This window comes from Carassius auratus, chromosome 27, assembly GCF_003368295.1.
Source record: "Carassius auratus strain Wakin chromosome 27, ASM336829v1, whole genome shotgun sequence".
NCBI lineage: Eukaryota > Metazoa > Chordata > Actinopteri > Cypriniformes > Cyprinidae > Carassius > Carassius auratus.
In genome coordinates, this window is record NC_039269.1 from 19,890,831 (window position 1) to 19,910,677 (window position 19,847).

The following is a 19,847-nucleotide window of genomic DNA, read 5'->3' on the forward strand; positions in this document are numbered from 1 at the left end:
GTAGCTCCTGGTAAAGAAAGAACTTGGGCTTGAATAATTATGATTTCTTTTTGTGTATCTCCATACTCCATACTCCAGTTTATTTGGACCCTATTCATAGAAAATTTAAAGATATATATATATATATAAGTTATATATAAAGTACTATAAATTCTATCTTATAAAGTCTTGTAGTCTTTTAAATATAAAGAACATTTTCCCCCATTTGGAACAAATGGTTAGGCAAAAAATTATATTTATAGTGTATATATATATATGTTCTAGTTTCCTTTCACCATTAGTTCACCCATGTGTTAGCTCTTTATCTTTCCATTCTTCCTTTTGTGTGACTGACTGTTAGTTAGTGAACTGCTGCTGTCACCCCCCATGACAAAAGCAGAAACAGAAGAGGAACAGTAGAACTGCGGAAAGATTGCTCTCTCATCTCCTCCTTTTGACAGATCTATTCCCGATTAAATTAAGGTGTACTGTACAGTATAGATGTCAGTTAAAGGGTTAAGTTATGTTTTAGGTGGGATATTATAAAAAGGAAAAAGCACAAAACAAGACTGATAACCTTGATTTATTAACCTGTTAACACCGTAAACCCCATTTCCCCATGATATGTACTTACAAGTTATTTGCCCACGGGCAACTATAGTTGCCGCTTGGACATTTGACTAAGTTTACAAAAAAACTAAAGATCTCCTGGAAGATTTGTTTTGTTTGGATGATTCTAGAGACCTTCATGATTATATATATATATATATATATAATGCCTTCACCATGATTCCTGTAATTAGGGGTAGGAGGTTGACAGCCTCATGTGACAGGAAGGAAGTGGATATGGGTTAACGTATTTCCGGCATTTAGCATCGAGTGCACATGACGTCAGCAGACAATTTCTGAAATGGTTCTCTGTCTCTTTAAGAACCCTCCACACACCTATCGACTGATGTGTGACGTACTGATCTGAACTATTGTACTTAATCGACCTCTTGCTGTATTCTGTGGTGTTAACAGAGGTCAATGCGTCCACTAAGTTTTCGCTAACTTTTATCACTCACTGGTGAAAATAAGTGATCGTTTTTTTTTCTTAAATCGCTACGTAAGGCAAATGTAGACCGTTCGTTTGCCGATTTAAAATAGAGCGCGAGATCACATGCGCGAGTTGGGGAAAGTTTGGCGACACATAACGTTACATATGCTTTCGATTAGGACTTCAAAACTCCCATTCAGAACGGTGATGTGAGCACATTAAATCGGCTTTCTTAACGGATTAAAAACATCTCCCGGTGGTCTGGCGTTCAAGTTTATGAAGGAATGAAACTCAAAGGTCTGCGGAGCAAAGTTGAAAACGGGATCATTTGACTCAAGTGTGGATGATCACACACAGCCATGGTGACTATAGCATCTTTGCGGATATCTGAATGAAGTCATTGTGCAATGGGGACTCAGAGAAACGGCTTCAGCAAACGAGAGACGTTCATTCTCTCTGTTGATGTGGGAACAACCTCCATCAGGTGCCATGTGTACGATAAGAGCGCCAGGATCAGGGGCTCCTGCTCCACGAAGGTAAAGGACCTGTCAGGATTGTGCCACTGCCTTCCAGTGTGTGAAATCTGATAGCAGCTTTCTTGTTACAGGTGTCCCTGCTTTATCCTCAGCCTGGATGGGTGGAGATCGACCCCGAGGATCTGTGGAAAGGGTTTGTGACTGTAGTCAAAGGAGCAGTTCAAGGTCAGACTTCTTTATTTCGGCTCTTTTATCACACAAGCATATATCATCACCCAAAACTTTTTGAACACTTAAGTTGCTTCTAAAAATGTATATATAAATGTCATTGCATCATATTTCAGAACATTAAACCTTAGTGGCATGCTTGCAAACAAATTGTTTAAACAAGTATTGCATATTAAATAGCAAACTGCAATTAGCCTTTCTGTGTTTTGTAGGGATAAACTTTATTATAATTAAATGTATTTTACTTCTTTTTTTTTTTTTTCTTTTTTTTTGCCATGATTAATCAAGCCCAGCACTTTTTCTGTCTTCTCCATGTGCATTTGTAACAGGTTTACTATATGAAGTATAATTAATATTGCATGTTTAATTCTCCTTTTTTTGTAAACATTGAGTGAAACTTATGAACAGCATTTTTGTAATCACATCATCCTGGAGCAGTTTATGGCATTATTAAAGTTAGTGTTATTGCACATATGACTCTGTGTACAATTTCATAGTCCAAACGTTCAAAACATATACAATTGTTATATGAAAATGAAAATATAATAGATTTTTTTTTTTAACTCATTGTTGAGCATTACTTTCACATGCTGCTTTTTATGAATAAAGTTTTAGGTTTACCAATAAATAAATGCATACATAAGGCAGATTGGAAAGAGAATCTAAAACAAATGAATCCATCATATTGGATGTTTGATATGAGAAGGTTTTTTCAGGGCTACTGTAAATCATTTTGATGTGCAATCTGATCTGAAATGCTAAAAACGCTGCAAATAAGGATGTTGAACTCATTAAACTCACATCATATTTTTAGACTTCATAGTCATCTTTACTGCGACAGAAGGAAGGTCTTTGAGTCAAAAAGGATGAGAACCTCTGTGATAAATGTAGGTCCATAAGTTTATAATAATGCCAGGAATCCTCCTCTCTTCTATCTCTTTGGTTTAGATTCAGGCTTACAGATGTGCCAAATGGAAAGTCTTGGCATCTCAACCCAGAGGGCAACGTTCATCACATGGGACAGGTTCGTATACTTTAAATCCCGTGATTGTTTGGCCGAAAACTGACTGAGGTGGCATATATTCCTTTGTTATCATCTCCAGAAACACGGGAGAACCGTTTCATAATTTCATCACGTGGCAGGACTTGAGGGCAGCCGAGTTGGTGAGATCGTGGAACAGGTCATGCACTATGAAGGTGAGGCTGCTGTGCATGATGTCATCTCGGGGTATATTTGTTCATTTCAGACGCTCCTTGTGACAAACACTGCTGTAGTAGGGAGTGTATCATGTTTGGACACGATCCGAACAGAAATACTAGAGAATGTTAGAAGCTCATTGGACAATCACTGGAACAGATCAGTCAGCATACTAGCTTGACATTATTGTGTTATTACTGTTTTAATAATACAGATGATTGTAGGTTCAAATAAATGCTGTTCTTTAGAAATTTCTATTCATTAAGAATCCTGAAACACAAAATATTTAAGCATATTAACTCTTTTAAAAAATCAACGCTGTTAAGGTAACGTTTCTTGAGAACCAAAACAACATATTAAATGAATTTTGAAGTATAGTAAAATATTTTAAAATTTAAGTAATTTTTTTTTGTTGCTGATAATCTCCAAATGTATAAATAATTGCATATACTATTTAATATCAGTTTACAGCAGTTTATTACTGCAAACAAAGTGTGTATTGTTTGGACAGTGACACAATGAATGTACGTCAATGAATGAGTGTTTTATTCATTTCAAGTCCTGTAAGCTAAATGAGCAATACAGCAGTGAAACAAGGACCCCTCTGACTGCTCGAACACAGATTGCCAGTATATCTGGGTGAGGTGCTGACAGTGAATGTGGATGGAGATATTTGGCCTGTGAGGATCTTTGTTACACATGCTAAAAGTGCTCATGTTTGAGTCAGCAGAATTCCCTCCTTAGTGGCAGCTTTGAGTTTCATGTTTGAAACCCTGTGTGGCCATGTAACGGTCCAACAGCATTCACATTAATTTGTTTTGTCCTGTCAAAACCATGTCAGTTTGTAGAAGACATTTTTTAAATGTGTGAGAACTTAAAACCCAGAGCAAACATCCCTGTGTTTGTAGTTGCCAGATAAAACTGGTTATTCTTGAACCACTTTCAACAGAGGAAAATGTTTTCGGTCGTATCAATCTTATCACTGAGGGCAGAGGTCAAGCTTGAAAGTGGAGGTCTACTGTTTTTGTTTTTTCTTTGTTACTCTTAAGGCATGTTCTTGTCAAGTCTGTAATCCTTTTTAAATAAAAAGTGAATAGTTCAACCAAAGATTTGCTGAAAATTCACTCACCCTTAAATGTAGATACGTTTGTTTTGTTTTTTCTTTGTGCATCATAATGTGGAAAAATGTAGCGTTACATCATTTGCTCATCAGGGGATCCTCTGCAGTGAATGGGTGCCGTCAGAATGAGAGTTAAAATGCATAATCGTTTTTAACTTAAAACAGTTGCTTCCAATTATAACATGAGTCCTCTATCAATAATATTGCTTTTTCCAGTGAAAACATTGTCTTGTCTGAATCAGGAGAGAAATATGCACAGTTTAGCCACCAAATACAAGCAAATGCAGTCCAAAACACTTCTAAACAAACATGGTGAGCAAGTGATTTAATGCTAGTTTTATACAAATCTGCTCATCCACATCTTGGATGGTCCAAGAGTAAATCCATAAAATTTTTTTTTTTTTACATTATTGCTTTAATGATTTTTATTTGCATGTATGTTTAACGGCAGACGGTACACGGAGTGATGAAGATGCTGCACTTCCTCACCAGACAGAAGCGGTTCCTTGCAGCCAGCCTGGTAGTTTTTACCACCCAGCATGTGTCACTGCGTCTCGTCTGGGCCTTGAACAATATCCCCCAGGTGAACCAGAAGTAGTTAAACTATTGGAATCAGCAATCGTCTTTTCTAGGACTAGTATATTTATCCCAACCTTCTCTCTCTCCTTAGTTGCGGCAGGCAGTCGAAGACGACTCCTGTTATTTTGGGACCATAGACACCTGGCTGCTGTACAAACTGACTAAAGGTGGGTATTTCATTATAAAATAGAAATGTTGATCTGTTGTATAGAAGCCATTTGAACTAGGGGTGTGCACGGATAGTCGAACATTCGAATATTCGTTCTGCTGTAATTATTCGAAAAACAAAAAAAATGCAAAAACAAAAGTTCACAATAAAACCTAATTTGGTCACTTTCTGTGATTCTCCACGGTATATTTGAAGATGTATGCAAGCAAAAAAATAATTAATGAATGAATAAGGGGCGGTTTACATATCGCGCATAACCCTGCATCGGGCAGAAGCGCTCCTCGATGCGTTGCGGATGCGCCTTAGAAAAAATGGGCGCGTCGCACCGCGCGCACATTGCGACCGCATCGCTTCTATTAGGAGCGCGCATACCGCACGCCTACATTGGAAATAACGAACTTGAGCGCGCAAAAGACGCGATATGTGAACGGCCCCTAAAAGAACTGCGGTCTTGCAAAAAAAACTTTTTGAACATTATCAGAACATTTTCCTTGATGCGAGTGGTGCGGATGCAGCCGCCGTCACCAACGATGAAGAGGATGCAATGCCCACTCGTCGGAAAAGGCTGAGCCAGTTCTTCAGTGATGATTACAGAAAGTCCAGCTGACACGAGTGGGAACTGTTCTTGCTGGAGCCATGTATTCCACCAGATGAGGATCCCATTCAGTGGTGAAATGAAAACACGAAGCGCTTCACAAAACTTAGTCTCTTAGCACACCGTAATTGGTGAGTCCCGCCAATGTCTGTGCCGTCAGAGCGCGTTTTCTCTGCGGCACAGACTACAGTCTTTACAGACTAAGGAGCCAACTTTCCCCCGATCATGTTTACATGCCTGGGTTTCTTAACAAGAACATGTAAAACATTAGAAACAAAAGCAAAAAAGATTTTCTGACAGTTTAAAAGTTTCAAAGTTAAGTGTAGGCTACGTTCTACAATAGCCTAATTGCTGCAGGCTGCTTTACGTTTTTTTTTTGTTTTTGTTTTTTTGCTTTTAATCTGTACTGTTGTTTGTTTGCACGCATTGTTAAAGGTTTTCAGCTACAAAACACGACGTGTAATGTTCAAGCTTATTGTGTGTAAGCTTGTTCAAAAATGACGGAAACGATAAATGTTGCTGAAAAATAACGTCTGTCTCATTAAACTTAATTTAAATAAACGAATATTTGTTTTTTGTGAGCTCAAATATTCGAATGTGATATTTGCGGAAAACGCCCATCCCTACTTTGAACAGTGAAATCAGATAGCTGAGTGCTAAGTATTCTGGCTGGATTCCTTTAAGAGGTTGCAGAAATAAAACCTGTTTGATCTGTAAGAGGCTCTTTAGGGTGATCTGCTCAATGAAAGCGTGCCACAGGTCTGATATATTGCATCACTGACTGACATTATTCTTCTTAGAAAGTAATTTGCCCACAATCATTGACAAAGGTGAATGGAAGTCACACACCAGTGTTAATGAGTAGTTTTCTGTGATGTTAACTGCAAATTGTACTTGCACAGTAATAAAGTTGTTTTTGTCTGTGAAGAACTAGTTGGTGAGTCTTGCAAATTATAAACCAAGTACTAATTATGAATTTATGGCTGTAATGGGGATACATTATCGCAAGCATGAATTAATACTTGTATTTTATTTTTAAATGTATATATTGTGTGTGTGTGGGGATATGTGTTTGTGTGTGTGTATACGTATATAATATACACACACGCAGTACATATTATATACACAGTACACATACATTATGTAAACAAAATGTTATGTTGGATGTGATTACTCACGATTAATCATTTGTCACCCCTATTTTATTGTTTATTTATATTTGTCTTTTTTTTATAGGACTGGTTCATGCTACTGATTACTCTAATGCCAGCGCAACAGCAATATTTGATTCCTATCAGGTCAGTTACAACTGTCCAATCACTATATTTGTGTACTCGCTGTTATCTGATCATCACCATTGGATTGTGGACTTCAGGACAAACACACGTACAGTGAGAGATCTGACATTTAAAAACAGGCACTTAAAGTGAGAGTTCACCCAAAACAACACCCTGGTGTTGTTCCAAATCTGCATGACTTTCTTTCAAACATGGGACACACAAAGAGAAAATATTCTGCTCTTTAATAAACAATAGCTTTGAGGAACAGGGCAAAACATGTTCCACTTTATCATATCACACACCAATTTAAAGTACATCAAAATGAATGTGCATGATTTTCTGGTCCACAGTTTTCGATAAATGTTTTTTTTTTTTCATTATGGAAATATATACTAACTTGCTCCATATCTCACACACACACACAAAATGTGTTTTTATAGTTCTGTAATTTCTTTGTGTTGAATCGTCATTTTTAAGGCTGTGTGTGTGTGCTCTTGTTTTTGTGACATATCAGGACACAACTCTCTATAATGACATGGCTATGACACAGGTATTACAAGGAGAGGGTGGCTCATGAGGACATAACCCGTGTCCCCATTTTTCACATTTATAAACCATACAGAATGAGTTTTTTTTTTTTTGAGAACGTAAATGCACAAAGTTTCCTGTGAGGGGTAGGGTTGGTGTAGGGCTACAGAATATACAGTTTCTACAGTATAAAAACCATTACGCCTATGGGATGTCCCCACTTTTCACAAAAACAAACGTGTGTGTGTGTGTGTGTGTGTGTGTGTGTTTTCTTGTATCTTTTGTCCATATATAGTGTCTTAGACGGTGTTTCTGTAAGTGGTGCTTGTGTGTGTTTGTGTGATCATCAGATGTGCTGGAGTGGATTTCTTTGCTCACTCCTCTCTATACCTCTGTCCATCCTCCCCAGTGTGCAGAACACCAGGTACTCACACACCCTGAATTGCTCTGGATTTTCCAGAACTGTCTAGTCTGCGTTTGACAGAACAATTAATGCACTTTTTTCTTCTCATATTTAGTCATAAATTTGCCACATGTGATCCTTCCATATTCGGGGTGCCCATTCCAGTCATGTCTGTTGTGAGTATAAATGTTACCATGCAGTTTTAATAATCTGTGTGTGTGCTTGATTTAGTATTTGGTGCCACAGCCCTACCTTTCATGTCTGTTTCACAGATGGCAGACCAACAAGCAGCCATGTTTGGAGAATGCTGTTTTGACATTGGTGATGTGAAAATTACTATGGGCACAGGGACCTTCATGGACATCAATACAGGAAACAAACCACACACTTCTGTAGCTGGTATGTCATTCCTTAACCTTTGGTGCAGACTTTTGAACAGTAGTGCACATAACTGGAAACAGCAGGTTAGGGCACAATGTGACTGTGTTGCGAGTGAGAAATGTGTCCATTTGTTGATCCTTCTTTATATCTCTCTTTTTCATCTGTTCTCTGAATAGGCCTTTATCCCCTGGTGGGTTGGAAGATCGGTGCTGATATTGTGTATCTGGCTGAAGGTAATGCTGCTGGAACAGGTGCAGCCATTAAATGGGCCCAAGATCTAGGTGAGGAGGAGACTAATGTGGATTTACAAGCATACACACATTTCTTAACTTGAATATGCATTTTTCAGACTATGATCATATATTTAACTTGGATTAAGTAAATAAATAAAATAAACATAATTTCTTACAGAGCTCTTTTCTGATGTGAAGGAGACCGAGGCTATAGCCACTAGTGTGGAAGACGCAGACGGCGTGTATTTTGTGCCTTCTTTCAGTGGCTTACAGGTGTGTGTTTTCTGTCTATCCGTCGTACTGTTTTAAAGTTGCTATTCATCTCAAGAATTAGTTGTAAACGCTAGAGAATTTTATACAGTGTTGTCATTTCAAGATCTTCTCTGTTGATGTGCTACAGGCCCCTCTGAATGATCCTAAAGCTTGTGCCTCTTTCATGGGCTTAAAGCCTTCCACAAACAAGAGACATCTTGTTCGAGCCATTCTGGAGTCCATAGCATTCAGGTGGGCTTGCAGTGTCTGACTGTATCATCAGAAAATCTCATGATTTAAAGAACGTGGCATGTTAAAGCCATAAAAAGGCAGCGGGCACTGATTGTGTTAAGGTCAGAAAATAACCAGGGCTTTAGGAAAACTAAAACACAATGCAAAATTTACACTAAAACACAGTGCAAGCTAATTTAATCAATCAGGTCTCATACACTGCTTCAAATCATCTGTTATTGTTCTTTTTCTGATAAAACGCATAAGCTAAATAAATGATTAACGCTGGGGGAAATGAAAATATTTGAGCATCAGAACACTGCAGGACAGTGTAAACAGACCTTGTCCTCAACCGTATGTTTTGAAGCATATCCAATTTGTAGAAAATACCAAATTTATCCCCAAGAAACCTGCAAATTCTTAGGCCATTTTAGCTCTAACAGTGTTTGCAGGATAGAAAATGTCACTTGGGTTATAAAGCACACCAAGTTCTTAAATTGAGTTCTTCAACTATCATCTGCCTTGGTGCACAGTCAGAAAACAGAAATGAGAAGGTAACTAGTGGTAACACTATCCCTTGGCTTTCTGTACCAATCTAGAGTAGTTAAATAGACTCTTTCCAATTTCTCACCATTTCAGAAGTTCCCCCTTCAAAGAAATAAAGGCCAAAGTCAATAGCCCAGGATAGTTTTCCTCTCATGTTTTTCTGTTCCATCTCCACTGTATATACTATCTATAAACGGTTCCTGGTTCTTTATGTTTGCACTGTAAATGTATGCCATAATTAGGAATGCATGCTATAATGGTTATCATGGATTTTGGATATATTTATTTTTTGGATTGGTTGTCTCACTCCAAGTTAGTCTTTTAAAACTAATAATTGAATAACATTGTTAAAGGTAATCTCTCGTTTTTAATACTGTACATTGTAATTTGAAAATTATACAATTGTACAAGTGTTTTTTTTTTTTTAACAAGTTAACAATTTAGTATGATTTTTGTATTAGCAATTTAGTATGATTCACAAGAAAACAACCATTTCTCAACCATTCAACTCAAATTTGTCATCAATTCACCAAAAAAAACTGTAAAATAGTTGTTGGACTCAGATCAGTATTAACCACAATTTTAATACCAATGCATTCCTTGTCACTTCTGATTCTGATTTTTAGGAACAAGCAGCTCTTTGATATCATGCTTCGAGAAACCCGTATTCCTATCACTAAAATCAGGTGAGGGTTTGTCTGTCGTAGTGCATTGAGCTTGATCCTGCCTGTCTGACCTTTTGTGTGCTGCTACACATTTACAGGGCAGATGGAGGTGTTTGCACCAATAATTTCATCATGCAACTCACAGCTGATCTGTTGGGGCGCAAGATAGAACGTCCGAGTCACTTTGACATGTCCTGCCTTGGAGCCGCTTTTGTTGCAGGACTAGGAACAGGTAAGGAACGAGCCACATTTGAGTGCAGCAAACAATGAACTATTCCTTATCTAGGCTTAATCCATCTTAACTCTGTATCATAGTTGGTAAACAAATTTCTAATGCCTCTTTAATATCAAAATGATCAGATATTTTACTGAAAAACCAGTTGTGCACAGATCTTTTACTGAAAAACCTGTTGTGCACATGCCTTCTGCTGTCTGATTGATAAATTGATAATTGCTTAGCAAGACTTTTATTATAGTTGTAAAAGCATAGTACATGTAGTACATTATCCATACATCATTTCTAGAAAGAATCTTATTAAAATGTGAATTACAGACATAATACTTCAGACTTTTGAGGAAAGTTTATGTAACAGGATGCAAATATAATACTTAACAAAGTATCACTTTTCCTTGATTTTTTTGCCTAAAGGTTCAATACAATAAAATAAAATAAATACATGTATTTCAATGTCAGGCTTTAAAGAGTTAATCTTCCCATTTTATTTTGAACCGTCCTTTAGGCTACTGGAGGAACCAAGAAGAGCTGAAGAAGCTTTTGACCACTGACCAACATTTCCTTCCCCGAAGGAGTAAAGCAGATTGGGACAAGGGCGGCCCATACAGAGGTGCACTGCAGAGCTGGGAGAGGGCTCTTCAGCGCTCCATGCACTGGTACAGCCAGCCCTGATTTACCAGAATACAGGTCTCTCCTGTAAACTCCATGCTCGTGTCAACGGGTTTATGGGCAGTACTCTCTGTAATGGAAAAAAACACTTGAACAGTATGATGCAATTTCCAATCTGAATTGGGAACCTGCATATCAAAGGTTAGTTACAGTTTTGCCAAATCACGGGGGATTTTACAGATTTACAGCTTGTTTGTGTAAATACAAATCACCCAGTTGTGGATCCAGTGATATGATGATGATGATGATGATGATGATGATGATGATGATGATGATGAAGAGGTAGGCTGCAGCACAATTCCTACTTGTAGTATTATGATTTTGCCAATCAATCTTTTAGTCATTAGGCACTAAAAACCTATCAGTGCTTTAATCAGACTACCGGTTTTTGTTGTTGTTGTTTTTTTTTTTAATATGAACACACATTTATTTAACTGGCTATGTGTTAACAGTGCATCCATGTTCGTGTATAGTAATTTATACAAACATTCATTAATTCTGTTGTAATTTAGACATGTAATTTTTGTAAATTTTTTCTAATTGCATATATAGTCTTGGCATTGTGTAGTTTTTTTTTTTTTTTTTTTTTCAAATGTACCTCATAATACAAAACGAAGGCTGCAAACATGGAAAACTTGTTACCTGAGGGACTATATTTCCTAATGTTTTTTTTTTTCTTCAGCTTTAAGCATCCAACCGGTTATACTGGTTTATATACAAACTGTAGCAGTGTCACAGATTGTCATGTTATACTATCAACAGTGGCCAATGATAGCATACATTCAACTGTAGTAGAAACGAGTACCTGTGAAACATCCGAGGCTTTTATCAGAATCTTAAAGAGAGAATAGACAGGGAAGATTTGTAAAGATAAATGTATTAATAGATTGTCAAAGAACTAGTTGTGCCATGTTTGTGTCAGTATGTGTAATTAGTTGTTTTAATAAATTTTCATGATCCCATTTCAGTGTCAAATTGTGTGTATTGTCATGCTAATAAATCAATGGTTTTCAAACTGAGGTCAGTGGACATATAAAACGTGACATTTCTGACTGTAATTAAACATCAACTATGACCCGATAAACATTTTCTAATTTAGTAATGCGTTAATGAAATTAGATGGCTGAAGTGCTGGGACTCTGTATGTCGTATACCGGAGTCTGCCAATATAATTAATAACAGCTTAAAGTGAATAAAGTCTCACAATAAAAGGCTTAACCTAATAAGGATATATTATATATGTATAGGATTTTATGATGATAAACTGGTATGAACAAGAAATAGAAACATTTATATATAATAGCTAAAAAAAATGAGAATCTCGGAGTATTTTCGCGTTTTGTTTTGTCATGTATTAAATTTATAGTCCATGGGCGTAGGGAACAGATTTCCGGTTTGCTATTGGTCGATCCAGGTGTCAATCATCCAGTATAGTGGGCGGGATTAAAGAAAATGGCGACTTTATCTGTCGGAGAGCCTCAAGAGATGGAAGGTGAGCTGACTTTTGTATTTTTAATGATTTATTTTAAACAGGACCTCTCAATAAAAAAAATATAAAAATAAAAACAGCGATTATTCTTTTTTTTCTCTCACTCTTTATAACCAAGCTGAGTTTTAATATAAATATTAATATACTAGTTGTGCTCGTACCATTCATTCAGACTGCAATGTGTGATTGTTTACGTTTATCACACAGCTAGCTAAAGCTGCTGTTATAGTCTGCACGCATGAAACGGCGATAAAGGCTGCTTAATTTCTTGTTTTCTCTTTTGCGTATATTTAAATCCAGACCTCTTTTCCGGCTGTGTGTTTAGTGGTGCACAGGGCGTCAATGCCAGCACTCCTTGCTGGTTAGCTAACGTGTAGCCCACCAGCTCACATTAAGTTACTTGTAAAAGTCTCCACTGTTTGGATGGATAAAGTGTAAGAGAACCTAAATGTGAACTATCAGAAGTGACAAATCGAGCTTTTTTCGACGCCTCCATTTGTTTCCAGCTGTTGTATCGGCACAGTTTGCTAGCATGCGTCTGCTGTGGGATGTGTGTGTGTGGGATGGGTTCATCTAACAGATGGAGGCTTTTAAATGTGATACGTGCTATCACGATTATTTGGTCCAGATAGCAGCAGTGGCATTTTATAAGCAGGTTAGTACTGTGAGTGTGTCCTAATTATTCATCGTTATTAATGAAAACTGGTGATTTTAAAGTGGACAGGAGGGGTGAGTCTGAGGAATCTGGTGATGATGAGACCAAGAGGAAGAGTTTCAATGGAGAGGTCGACTCTCTGCAAACCCCTTCGACTGGTGAGACCACCTTGGCATGAGGAAAACAATTAAAACAATGATCTGTATTCTCTGTTTCCTTACCGCTTCTTACCGCTTCCCTTTTTAGTACCCGAGGAGTCACCAGTTGACATGGAGACCATAACCTTAGACCCAGATGAAGAGGTGAGACGTGCAGTTTTTGAAAGGTTAGACGGATGATGTTATTAGCACTATGATTCATTGTGTGTTCATTATTTATTTAGGATGTGGATCTGGTCCACTGTCGCATTGGGAAGATTGAGGGTCTGGAGGTTCTCCGGAAGGCAAAGGTGAGGAGATCAAATGCTGGGTGTTTTGGGGGGTAATATAGTGGGGTGTCTACTTACTGGATATAGATTTGCTTATTTGGAGTATCGTAAATTGAGTAATTTTCTTTTTTATCATCAGACAATTTCTCTTAGGCAAAACCTCATCAAACGCATTGAGAACTTGGACAGCCTCGTCTCATTGAGGGAGCTCGATCTTTACGACAACCAGATCCGCAAACTAGAGAATCTTCAGGCCCTAACGGAGCTCGAGTAAGTCGGACATGGCGCTTATTTTGTACAACCCTTCTTTTTTTAAAAAAACATAAGACATGTTATTCATACACCGCTATTCAAAAGTTTGCAGTCAGTGTTTTTTTACTATGGAAGCATATGGGTAGCATTATTCAATTTGGGATGTAATATGCAAAATGACAATGCAATATGTAAAATGGCAATGCATTTCTGTATTTACATTTACATTTTCCAATACATTTGTGCAACGTTTGGTGCAAAATGAAAATGAAAATTAAATTACATAATTTTCATTTGCCATTTACTACACCAGTTTTAATATGTAAAATGAATATTAATTTTAACACTTTATAAGTTGCAAAATTAAAATGAAAATGTATTACAGAAATGATTAGATATGTCTAACATGTTAAAGCAAAAACTGTGGCAAAATGATCATTTAAATGCTATTTTTCTTAATTGCATTAACACTCACAGTCAAGACACTTACGATTGCATTTTCATTCGGTGTCCCGCAATGAATGTAGCAAAACTCAATGTGCACATTGAAAATGCATTCCGAGCCGATCACGTGTCCCCGCCCTCACGCCACGTCAATCATTGTGTGAACAAGGCGGGGCTTACAGAAGGTCAGAGACTCAAATCTCAAGAAGAGGATTCAATCAAGTGAGACAACATGGACAAGACAGTTGGTCCGTGTATGTTTTGATCATTTCGGTTTATGGCTTCAATATTTCATTCGGACTTGTGGGCGGAGCTGAAACGCTGCTTTCATCTGATTGGTCGAATCGGATCGGTTTTCATCTCACAGCCTTCAGCTCGGTCTTGTCATTCTTTCAGGCAGAATAAGAGTCAGTGCGAGTGAAGCACTGAAATGTCTGAAACTACGCTCACTGTTAATTAGCATAATATTTGAATCAGATGTAGCTGGGCAAATTCGTGCTGCTGAGACCTGCAAATTATTTCTAGGTTGTAGTATTGTATGAATATTGTCCCACTGATAAATACAGTGCAAATAGTTCTGTCCCTTTGGATAACAGTGAAGTGGAAATTAAAACCAATAATAGACTGAACAGTTCCATGTCTGTAACATTTACCACTCTCATCTTTTAAGTCATAAGGCACTAGGTATGTGTGTGTGTGACATTAATAAATAATTGTAAAAATGAATATAGTTACATTTCTAAATAAAAATAGTAAAATTAGCTCTATGCTGCTCAGTGCTCCTGTAGCCTACCCCAGAGCGCCCTCTCGCGGCTGTAGACGGTAATGTTTTCTCTTGGTCTTGAATAAATGTGACATATAGTCCAGTGCGACTTATATATGTTTTTTTCCTCTTCATGACGTATTTTTGGACTGATGCAACTTATACCGAAAAATACAGTTAACATTATTATTATTATTTATTATGAGAGTAATTGACACAGACTAGAACTTTAATGTTTCACCCAATTCAGCTCATATCTTTAGACTCGTCCGACTCGTGTTGCTTGTATAACTGGCCAGACTTACCTTCCCAAAAAATCCTATTTAATTTTATTTCATAAATTTAACTATTTTTATTTCCACTTTACTGTTATCCAAAGGGACAGAAATAGTTGCACTGTTTTTATCAGTGGGACAATATTCATACAATACTATAACCTAGAAATAATTTGCAGGTCTCAGCAGCACGAATTATGTGCCCAGCTACATCTGATTCAAATATTATGCTAATTAACAGTGAGTGTAGTTTCAGACATTTCAGCTGAAGGCTGTCAGATGAAAACCGATCCGATTCGACCAATCAAATGAAAGCATCGTTTCAGCTCCGCCCACAAGTCCGAATGAAATATTGAAGCCATAAACCGAAATGATCAAAACATACACGGACCAACTGTCTTGTCCATGTTGTCTCACTTGATTGAATCCTCTTCTTGAGATTTGAGTCTCTGACCTTCTGTAAGCCCCGCCTTGTTCACACAATGATTGACGTGGCACGAGGGCGGGGACACGTGATCGGCTCGGAATGCATTTTCAATGTGCACATTGAGTTTTGCTACATTCATTGCGGGACACCGAATGAAAATGCAATCGTAAGTGTCTTGACTGTGAGTGTTAATGCAATTAAGAAAAATAGCATTTAAATGATCATTTTGCCACAGTTTTTGCTTTAACATGTTAGACATATCTAATCATTTCTGTAATACATTTTCATTTTAATTTTGCAACTTATAAAGCGTTAAAATTAATATTCATTTTACATATTAAAACTGGTGTAGTAAATGGCAAATGAAAATTATGTAATTTAATTTTCATTTTCATTTTGCACCAAACGTTGCACAGATGTATTGGAAAATGTAAATGTAAATACAGAAATGCATTGCCATTTTACATATTGCATTGTCATTTTGCATATTACATCCCAAATTGAATAATGCTACCCATATGCTTCCATATTTTTCTAGCAGTTCAATAATAATGCATTCAAAAGTATCATCATATTACAATGATTTCTGAATGATCATGTGACCACTGCAGTAATTCAGCTATGCCATCAAATGAATAAATTACATTAAAATAGAAAAGTCATTTTTTTAATAAAATAAATGCAACTTTAGTGAGCAAGATACTTAGTGACTTAACAGTGAATTAAACACATTTATGATAAGCATGATTTTTTTAATGTTGTATTCAAATCCATTGTGATATTTTTTGGGGACACAGATGTCAGGATAACTGCTCTAACATCTTGAAGATTTTTTTATTTTTTTTATATATAAAAATCTTGAAAGGAAAATGTAATTTAGCATGATTGTTTTGCAACAAAAAAAAGCTGCTTAATATGTTAAAAATGTTTACACCAAATCAAAGTTAAGTGGTGCAACTGGCATGCAGTGAAAAAAGAAGAATTTGAGCACCAGAAAGGAAAATCAGTTTTTCAAACCTGTATGAAACCATGAATAGAAAAAATACATTGCGAGTTTTCTAAGCTGGATTCTAAGTGTTTTTCTCTCTTGTAATTGAAAAAATGAGAAAGTTCAAATACATTTGTTTTCTCATTTGTGATTGTGATTTGCAGGCAGCTAGATGTTTCGTTCAATTTATTGAGGAAGATTGAGGGATTGGAGTGTCTCTCAAAAATCAAGAAGCTCTTCTTGCTTCATAATAAGATTACGCGCATTGCCAACCTCGATCAACTGACGAGCCTCCAGATGCTTGAGCTGGGCTCTAACCGCATCAGGGTGAGACATCCAAAACCACATCTGCTCTTTATGTGTTACATATTCTTCTTTGCCTACTGTTTAACATTTCTGTGTGTCCTGGCTTGAATTTTATGAATGCAAATTCTTCTGTTTTGTATATTTTAGATTATTGAGAATCTGGATTCTCTTACTACTTTGGAGAGTTTGTTCCTTGGCACGAATAAAATCACTCAGCTACAGAACCTTGATGGACTGCACAGTCTGACGGTTCTCAGTATCCAGGTGCATTTGTGCTGAAATGTTTTCTTTTTTTAAGCCAAATTCACATTTTCTGTTGGGTGTTAACACTTGTTCGTGTCTGACAGAGTAACCGCATCACGAGGTTGGAAGGACTCCAGAATCTTGTGAATCTGCGAGAGCTCTACTTGAGTCATAATGGCATTGAAGTCATTGAGGGCCTGGAGAACAACGTAAGATCTACCATGGTTGACCACAGATGGCATACTGTTTCCTGTCAGTTCTAAATTTCATGTACAGAATGTTTGCACAAAATATTTGTGCCTTAAATCTTGTTAAATATCTGTAGCAAATTGCAAGATAAAGAAACCGTCGTAAAATGCATGTTAAGAACCTGTCAGGCTAGAATCTGGTAGTTTGTCCTCACATCAAAGTTTTTGTTTTCATCCACCCCAGAATATTTTAGTGCTAAAATTTACATATCTCTCATCTTTCTTCCCTTTCTTTTTTTAGAAAAAGCTGACAACTTTGGATATCGCTGCGAACCGGATAAAAAAGATTGAAAATATCAGCCATTTGACTGAATTAAAAGAATTCTGGGTAAGACAAAAAAAACTTCTGTTTGTATATTTTATGACACACTACATGGAGATTTTAAAAACCTTTCAAAAGTTTGGGGTCAGTAAGGTTTTTTTTAATCGGTCCAATTCTTGCTATACACAAACCATTATGACTTCTGACTCAATAAACCCAAAATGTGCTGCTTATTAATAGATAGTAAGATAGTTAAGTTTAGATAATGAGTTGGATTAGGAATGTAGAATGTGCTTTATGTATAATAATAAACAGCCAATATGTTAATACTGACATGCTAATAAGCAACTAGTTAATGGTGAGAATCGTTCCCTATACTAAAGTGTTACCTTTTATTCTTCTAAGTGCCTTATGCTCAACAAGGCTACATTTATTTGATCAAAAATACAGCTCAAAACAGTAATACTGTGAAATATTATTACCCTTTTAACTCTTTTCTATTTTAAAGAAGCCATGAAGTGGAGAATCAAAATGTTCTTGATATTTACACACATAAGAGGGTACTCTACAATAAAAAAATAAAACACAAGTTTTATCTTTGGTAATGCTATAAATGTCTTGACTTAAAATTTAATGCATGTTTGTTGATTAAAAGACGTTTTCTTTTGAATGGTAGAATATTAAATTTTTTTACTCGCGTATCAATTTGCAATGCTTTTTTTTTTTTTTTTTTTGAATAACATCTTCCTTTTACAGATGAATGACAACCAAATTGATAACTGGGCAGACTTGGACGAACTCAAGAACGCCAAAGGTCTAGAGACGGTCTACCTGGAGAGAAACCCTTTGCAGAAGGACCCTCAGTACAGACGCAAGATCATGTTGGCTCTTCCCAGTGTCAGGCAGATAGATGCCACCTACATCCGTTTCTGATCATCACCTCATAGTGCCCTCCCTCCCTCACTCAAACCATCCACAGCGTATTATAAACGCACCACTACCATATTACCTTCATGGACACCGTATGCCATATTTATCTCTTTTATTTACTTTTTAACATCAGAAAAGAAGAATCTCACACTCCCAGTGTTGCTGTTCCACGTGCTGGCACCTTTTACTCACACTTTGCTCTGACTTGCGCTTTAGTGTGAATGCTTGTTCATTTATTTTCAGTTTAGGACTTGATCAGTCTGAACTCAAAGGAGCTGACGCCTGTCGTTCTGAAAATATATCAGCGCTAAATCTTACTGCCCTTAGCATTTTGGTTAGGAAATCATTTTACCATAGTTATCCCTTCTCTCTTTCATCAATTTAAAATCAGAAATGTACACCCTGTATGATTTACATCAGGCTTATTTACTATACGAGGTGGTGAAAAAGTCTGAATTCACCTTGCATTCAGGTACTGAAGATTGCTATGAGGAACTTCTTATTCATTGATGTGATCAGGGATTATTTATGTGAGTGTTATGCTCTTAGGGATTCTGTTTGCATATCAGTTCTGTCTCTGGTTGTAGCAGTATGGCTGGTTGAAATGGCATGATGCATATATCTCACTCTTCATTAATACTGAATATTATTAGAGATTAATTATAACTAAGGTAATGCCACGCAATCTTAAGTGGTTTTAGGGATTCACCAAGGTGATGTCAGGTGATTAGTATGTTTTTTTTTACTTTTTTTTTTGGTGAAATATCAAATCTCACATGCACTCAAAATATTCACACAGAAACACCTCATATTATTGTATGATCTGCTGAGTTGGTTTCTTCCCCCGCAATAGGAGGTGAATGGAAGAGGCCACAGTGTGGTGACTGTTTGGCCACTCCCATTTGCCATGAAGGAGGGGTTTTACTCAGCTGATGCTTTATGGAATGAACCCACTCTCTTTAAAAGGGTTAAAGAACAACTGCATAGGATTGCTTTTAATTTGCTTGAATTTTAACTTTGTTTTACAAGCTTGGTTGACTGTTTCAGAATTGAATGTACTATAAATAAACTAAATTTGAACAATGCTCTTAAGATGTTTTTGTATTTAAGATGTGCAGGTTACCTCTGATTCACAATCTAACTCGTTTCACATAAATATTCATATGAAAATACCGCATTAGTGGATGTTGCTAAATACAGAAAAGTTGGAAAGACCAAGATCCTAATGGAAATGTTTCAAGAAAGTATATTCTCATTAACCGTATACATAAATACCAGATATATCTTGTGCATGATTTTCATCAACACATTTCATAGACTTCTAGGCTTTTA

The 19,847-nt window shown here is 36.7% G+C and overlaps 2 protein-coding genes across 2 annotated transcripts; both read left to right on the forward strand.

Moving 5' to 3' along the window:
* Positions 1–902: 902 nt before the first annotated feature.
* Positions 903–11,775, forward strand: gk5 (glycerol kinase 5). The gene is made up of 16 exons (XM_026206437.1): positions 903–1,554; positions 1,626–1,719; positions 2,671–2,746; positions 2,826–2,919; positions 4,492–4,623; positions 4,711–4,786; positions 6,620–6,681; positions 7,542–7,615; positions 7,710–7,770; positions 7,867–7,993; positions 8,152–8,256; positions 8,387–8,481; positions 8,609–8,712; positions 9,864–9,923; positions 10,001–10,134; positions 10,643–11,775. The coding sequence occupies exons 1-16, from the start codon at positions 1,426–1,428 to the stop codon at positions 10,807–10,809; spliced, it is 1,590 nt and encodes a 529-aa protein (XP_026062222.1). The 5' UTR covers positions 903–1,425; the 3' UTR covers positions 10,810–11,775.
* Positions 11,776–12,192: 417 nt separating this feature from the next.
* On the forward strand, positions 12,193–19,600 carry ppp1r7 (protein phosphatase 1, regulatory (inhibitor) subunit 7). Its single transcript, XM_026206439.1, has 10 exons — positions 12,193–12,298; positions 13,013–13,108; positions 13,197–13,252; positions 13,333–13,398; positions 13,517–13,647; positions 16,691–16,853; positions 16,980–17,096; positions 17,180–17,284; positions 17,565–17,651; positions 18,342–19,600. Exons 1-10 carry the CDS (start codon positions 12,259–12,261, stop codon positions 18,516–18,518), a joined length of 1,038 nt encoding a protein of 345 aa, XP_026062224.1. The 5' UTR covers positions 12,193–12,258; the 3' UTR covers positions 18,519–19,600.
* Positions 19,601–19,847: the final 247 nt, after the last annotated feature.

Excerpts from the sequence above, each read along its gene's own strand:
- gk5 (XM_026206437.1), top strand. The coding sequence starts at position 1,426 with ATGGGGACTCAGAGAAACGGCTTCAGCAAACGAGAGACGTTCATTCTC. Across the intron at positions 2,920-4,491 it reads ACAGGTCATGCACTATGAAG|ACGGTACACGGAGTGATGAA; the intron begins GTGAGGCTGCTG and ends GTTTAACGGCAG. Across the intron at positions 8,713-9,863 it reads CTGGAGTCCATAGCATTCAG|GAACAAGCAGCTCTTTGATA; the intron begins GTGGGCTTGCAG and ends TCTGATTTTTAG.
- ppp1r7 (XM_026206439.1), top strand. The coding sequence starts at position 12,259 with ATGGCGACTTTATCTGTCGGAGAGCCTCAAGAGATGGAAG. Across the intron at positions 17,097-17,179 it reads TGACGGTTCTCAGTATCCAG|AGTAACCGCATCACGAGGTT; the intron begins GTGCATTTGTGC and ends CGTGTCTGACAG. Across the intron at positions 17,652-18,341 it reads CTGAATTAAAAGAATTCTGG|ATGAATGACAACCAAATTGA; the intron begins GTAAGACAAAAA and ends TTCCTTTTACAG.